The 6,553-nt window shown below is 42.6% G+C and overlaps 1 protein-coding gene across 1 annotated transcript in view; it reads left to right on the forward strand.

Moving 5' to 3' along the window:
- LOC108491170 (beta-defensin 33-like) overlaps positions 1-2,232 on the forward strand; it is a 4,459-nt gene extending 2,227 nt beyond the window's left edge. The window contains exon 2 of the mRNA XM_017799888.1: positions 2,102-2,232. Coding sequence (XP_017655377.1) covers positions 2,102-2,232 — 131 coding nt within the window. The remainder of the gene's footprint in view (positions 1-2,101) is intronic.
- The last annotated feature ends 4,321 nt before the right edge of the window (positions 2,233-6,553 follow it).

Here is a 6,553-nt window from a genome sequence, read left to right on the forward strand (position 1 = left end):
AGATTTTTCTCTCTTAGCAGCTTGCATGGTATCCTCTAGAACTATGAGCGATAAACTTTAGGTAGAAGGCTTCCAGGTCAGTTCCTGCTTCATTGCCCCAAGTCCTGCATCTAAAGTATGTCCTGTCTTAAGCTAATAGGGTCTTATCTCCCAGTTTGGGGAGATAACCAAGAACTCTGCAATAGCCTGTGTTATTTTGGGAGTCTCTTGGACTACTCTGACCAACCACCCCAAGGGAGGTCTTTCCTGTCTGGCGCTGTGTTCTTGCAGAGTGTGTGTCTCTGGATAAGATTGTGTATTAAACCTCACCCACCCACAGCTCAGGGACCATTGTGGAAGAGGGAGTGGAGCCAGGGCTGGTTGATGAACACGGGGCAGTAGAGGCTTCCAGGCCACTGGAAGCTTACATGTGAATTTTCAGCAATGGTGGCATCAGGCACAGGACCCATGCCAACTCATTCAGACAAGGGCCCAGAATGGAGCAAGGGAAATGGGCAGCAGGCCGGCCCTGGTCTGGGTACTGGTAGAGACAACTTAATGGTAATGATAGATAATAGACTATAACTAGCTAGCTGGTAAACTAGCTAGCTTGGTAGATTATATGGGGACAGGTAAATAGACCATAGATAGATGACAGATGATAGATATATAGGTAGATGATACATCTATTGATATGGATATGGAGGTGGATAAAGGTTTGATATATGATATACCTGTATATTTATATTTACCTTCTTCTTAAAATGCCTGTGTGCCCACAGTTCTGTTGTGGCAGTAATCGGAATCAGAGTCCCTAATTCCCAATTGAATGTGCTTTCTGTCACAACACAGCACACTTAGAAACCTTAGGCTTTGAGAGAACCCCTTCACATCACATTCAGTATTTCCTCACGGTTGTCTTTCATTCTTCTCTGTTTTTTCTTTGTTTGTTTGTTTGTTTTTTAGAGTCAGGGTCTCCCTGTGTAACCACAGGTGGCTTAGAACTCTCTATGTAGACTACCCCAGGCTGGCCTGGATCTCGAAGAGACCCACCTACCTCTGCCTCCTGAGTGCTGGGATTAGAGGCATGTGCACGGCCTCAACGGTCAGCACACCACTTCAGTTCCCCAGCCGCTGCCGCATTGCATAACGTTTAATGTTTGCTGCACACTTGTAACGTTTTTCACTGTAAAAGAGGAAGGCGCTTCAGGGAAGTTTTAAGACTAACACAAGAAAGGAAGTTCATTGCAGTCACTTTCCTGGAACACAGTCACACATGGTGCTTTTTCAGACCCAAAGTCTCTTCACTTGACTTTTTGTTTGTTTTTGCTGTTGTTATTCTGAGACCGCTGTAGCTCCAGCTGTTCTGGAACTCAGTGTAGATGAGGCCGGCCTCCATCTCATAAGGATCCACCTGCCTCTGCCTCCCTAGTGCTGGGATTAAAAGCGTGCACCATTGTGCTTTGCTAAGTCTTTTCATTTGAAAAGGAAAGAACTATGCCACAGGTACCACAGGCTTTCTCTGTTAAGGACCAGGAAATAGAGACTTCTGGCTCTGAGGGCCACATGGCCTCTGCCCTCACAGGTCAGCTCTGCCTTTATCATGAAAACAGAGTATGTGAATGAGCAAGGGTGGCTGTCTTCCCATAGAACTAATGGACGTTGAAATTTGAACTTTATATATCAACAAATCTTCTTGATTTTTTTTCATACTCTGCCAATGCGAAAGCATTCCCCAGTTTCCAGGTTATACCTGAACTAACAGACTATATATGTAATATATATATGTAATTTATTTTTGTTATATGTGCATGAGTATATTGCCTGCATATGTAAAGTGCATCTGTGCTATGCACTGCCTGTGAAGGTCAGAAGAGAGCATCAGATCTCCTGGAACTGGAGTTACAGTTGTGAGCCACCATGTGGGTATTGGAAACCAAACCTGGGTCCTCTGCAAGAGCAGACAGTGCTCTTATCCACTGAGCCAACTTGCTAGTCCCAAGTTAGAGTTGATCCTGTCACTATGTTTTGTCTATTGTTGCTAGACATGATAAATTCTAGTATTCGTGGTTTAATGATATTTCACTTATTTCTTTTCTCTTTTCTTCCCCTTCCCTTACAGGGCATAAAAGAAATAGTAAATCCTTTCAGTGCAAGAAAATGGGTGGCGCTTGCAAGAGCCAGAAGACCCACGGGTGCTCCATCCTGCCTGTAGAATGCAGAAGTCGGTTCAAACACTGCTGCCGACTGTAGCTGCAGCTCTAAAATAAGCAGCGCAGAGTGAGAGACACGCCTGCCCTTCTGTGTAATAAAGGCCTCGCCTTGAGCATCTGCTTTTTTTATGGAAGGTGCAAAATTTAGAGGAAAAGCCAGTGAGCTAGACCAGGGAGGCTGTGCTGCCAGTGGCTGGCTCAAGGTTGGTCTTTCTAGGTTCTTAGCCTCTTATTCAAGGAACTGAAGAAGCCCACACAGATTTACAGACCTATCAAGGAAACTTATTTAAAGCAGAACAGTAGCAAAGATCAGAACACACTGCAAGGGAGCACTGGGCCTAAGAGTGAAGATACTCAGAGGCACCGGGTTCCTGCCCACTGTCTCTTTTTGTGGAGTCTAAAGGAAGAAAGGGTGTATTCCGAGTGATTCTCTATTTTGATTGATAGATTAGGTCATATTTTCATTTTCTACTGTGTATATGTCCATTCCCATAATGCATCTGACTGTAATACTATGCAAGCCCAATCATGCATTGACATAAGATGGTGAATAGTGAGAGGTTTCTCCGTAAAAGTTCACTTGGAGGACACAGTTTGTTTTACTATGCAGTATACCCAAAACTGGTTCAGGCCTGATTGGCATTTCCCTTCTTAGTGCCTGGATGCATCTGGGAGTACATTTGGACAAATACTGTATAAGTTTGACTATTTTAGGGAAAGAGAAACTTATCCCATTATTTACAAAGTGGTTTGTATATAGCTTAATGCAGATGCGGGTTCTCAGGCAGCTAGGTAAATTTTTTGGAGAGGGGTGTGTGTGCACAGTACATGCAGGTAAAGAAACGAGACTTCCAAGCACAGTATTAAAAGTTTAGGGGTGGGTAACCCAATCCAAGTAGAGTCCCGAGTTACTAAACTATTTTCTGTGCTTGCCTGGATCAAATTTAGGTTCTCTATTTGATTATACACTAGCTACATAATCGACTTTTTCTTTTAGTTTAGTTTTATTTCGAAGGCAGAGTCTTGCCTCATATCCAAGGGGGACCTTGAACTCCTGATCTTCCTGCTTCTTACATCCTGAGTGTTTCAGTTATAGGGGTGAGTACTATACCTAGTTTATATGGTGCTGGGGAGCTGAGTCCAGGGCTTCACGGAAGTTAAGTAAGCAGTCTATTCGGTGAGCTACATCCCCATCCCCCAAATCTCAGTTTCTAAGCCTGTAATGACTGAATTGAACATTTTACAAGATACCTATAAACTGCAACGTGACTATAAATGCTAGATTTTAGAAACCCACAGATTTAGAACTCTGAGATTACCAAAATGAACCCACTGATTTATGGAGGACTACGGTGGAGGAGAGAGAGAGAAAGAGAGAGAGAGAGAGAGAGAGAGAGAGAGAGAATTGATTTATGGAGGACTAAGGTGGAGGAGAGAGAGAGAAAGAGAGAGAGAGACAGAGAGAGAGAGAGAGAGAAGAGAGAAAGAGAGAGATTATTTTACTGTCTCCAAAGATGCCTTCACAAACAGATTTCTTTAAACTCATGGAAACCTCAGTACAGCTAAAGTTTGGCTTTTCCAGAGCACATCAATGGAAAAGGTAAGGTTTCAGGGGAGAAATGCTGACCCGAGGATCCTGATCTGAGGATGGAGGCTGCTGTCTTTACAATACTGATATAATTAGCATGTGCTTTTGGTCAGATATGCTGAGAAAGGCTTTCCATGTTCTAATCATGAAAATATCAGAAAAATACAAATTGAGGAATATTCTCCAAAGTGCCTTCATGATATGTCTTCCAATCGTCAGGTAATTAGATAACAAATATAAAAGTTTATGTTAGATACTCAGAAAACCTGATGCCTCAATGCAGTATGTCATCCTGGATGAGTGTTTAAAGTGGAAGAATCCAAATTAAAAGTCCAAATAGAGAACGGAGTTTAGTTTATAATAATGCACCAAGATTAGTTATTAGCTATGAAACAAGGAAATACTGGGGGCAGATGGGACTTTTATACTATCATAACTTTTCTGTATACTGACAACTATTTAGACTTAAATCCAAGTTTATTTAAATATTCAAAGAGTGAATGTATGTGTGGGTGTGGATGCGCACAAGAAAGAGACCCAACTCAAGTGCTCGTAAAAGTGAAAATTGCTCAAGGGACTGGGGTGATGGCTCAGCAGTTAAAGTGCTTTCTGAGAAAGTGTATGGATTGGCGTTTAGCTTCACACATGTAAAAACTGGGCAGGTGTGCTGGCCACCTGAAATTCCAGCACGTGGAAGGCAGAGACAGGCTATTCCCAGAGCAAGTCGAATGACCACACTAACCAAAACAGGGAGTTTGAGTCTACTTCAAATAAGGTAGAGAGCAATGAAGACACCTAGTCAGCCTCTGGCCTCTACGTGTAAACACACACACACACGCATGCACGCACATGTGCTTGCACATCCAAAGGCATGTGAACACACCTACACATATACATACCCTATACATGTACAGAGCAAGTAAATTAATGTGCAAAATGAGTAAGAAAACGAAAGCTGATCAAAAAAACCCTAAGAAATCAAGCCCATGTATACCCAGACCCCAGCCGGTCTGAGAGATTTCGATCACTGTATCTGAAGACGTAGTTAGGATGGTTTTTAACGCCATTTGAATTTATGTTGCTGCTAGGATAGGCAGAGGGGGGAGTTTACCAGAATGGCTACAAATGAAGCCTCCACAGGCTGCACTGAACCCCACTGGCTGATGTTCAACTTCCTCTTTCTTTGATACCCCTGGCATCTCTATCTTGCGCCCTCTCCATCTGTAATGCCCTGATATGTCTGCTCAATGCTTAACTGGTGTCCACACTTTGAATGTTGGTGCATGAGGGTTCCAACTTCCTCAGGCTCTCCTCTCCTGCTTTAGTGCTCTCATGGGTGAATATGGCTTAAATAGGGGGGCTGGAGAGATGGCTCAGTGATTAAGAGCATTGGCTGTTCTTGCAAAGGATCCAGGTTTGAGTCCCAGCTCCCACATGATGAGTAACAACCATCTATAATTCCAGTTACAGGGGCTCCAACACCCCCTTCTGACCTCCACAGGCATTATATGCCACACAGGATGAATCTGTCTCCCAAATCACCATCTCCAACCTAGGTAACTCTCCAAAAGTACCTCGTATGTTCACTTCTTGAGTATATCTTATTTTTCCTTTCTTAAGGCAGCATCTCATGCAGCCTTGGCTGATTTCAAACTTAGCATGTAGCCGAGAAAGATCTTGAACCTCCTGATCCTTCTGCTTCCACCTCCCAAGTGCTGGAATTGTGATCATGCACCACCAAGCCTGGATCTTTTAGATACTAAGATCTACTACACTGTCTTAGTTCATTCCCCAAGACCCCAAACATTTCCAACTTATTTGTTGCAAAATATACTGACTGGCCTCTGTGTCTATAGCCTCTGCCTTCCAGTCCTCCTCCACATTCCAACTAAAAACTCCTTCAATGTTCTTTTACAATTGAGAAGATAAAATGAAACCCATTTAGTTTGGATTCTAAAGCCCCCCCAGATGTTGGGCATTCCTTTCTGTGTTTCATCTCTTGTCATGTTTTGGTTTCCATGTTCCCTTTTGATGGCAAGTGTACTTTGGCATGAAATCCATACATGTTTCTTTTACACCAGAAAACATTTAGACCATTTCTACTTTGCCTCCACAATCCTTACTCAATTTTTAAGACTCTGCTCAGACATGGCCATATCAAGTACATAACTTTGATCTATTTAACTCAGTTAAAATTTCTATGCCTTTGAGTTTTTTTTATTAAAGTTTTCTGATACACAGTAAGCACTCAATAGTTGTTTAAAAATAGCAAACCAATCAATGAAGAGAATGGTATTGTGAGGTCTCCACATTCTGATATAATTCAGGACAGAGGGAACGTGAATCCCTTGGGTCAATGTTCGCACACAGCAGTTCCTGCTGGGCATAGCCCCGGCCTGCAAATACAACTCCTTTTTCTCCTCAGAGACACACTTGTACTCAACTCACAGTAATGGTAGTCGTAACCTCTAGAAAGAACAAGACCTCTTTGTTCTAGAAAGACAGTCTCAAGGTCCCTATGCAGGGACTGACATCATCCAGCAGGACCAGAAACCACATGGTATCGCTGTTGATGGTGTGCCTTTTGCATTAACTCTTTCCAGTTTGTCCTTCCTGTTTACAGCATTCGGGATCTGGCTATAAATGAATTTTCTGTGCTGTAATTTGAAAGATAAAATAAAAATCTTCAAATATTCCTTTAGGGCTAATATATCAAGGAGCTGGTACATATACCACCAGAGTTCTGGTATGGAACTATTCAATAATGCAATTG

Source organism: Nannospalax galili, unplaced genomic scaffold (genome assembly GCF_000622305.1).
Source record: "Nannospalax galili isolate Female #2095 unplaced genomic scaffold, S.galili_v1.0 scaffold6470, whole genome shotgun sequence".
Classification (NCBI taxonomy): Eukaryota; Metazoa; Chordata; class Mammalia; order Rodentia; family Spalacidae; genus Nannospalax; species Nannospalax galili.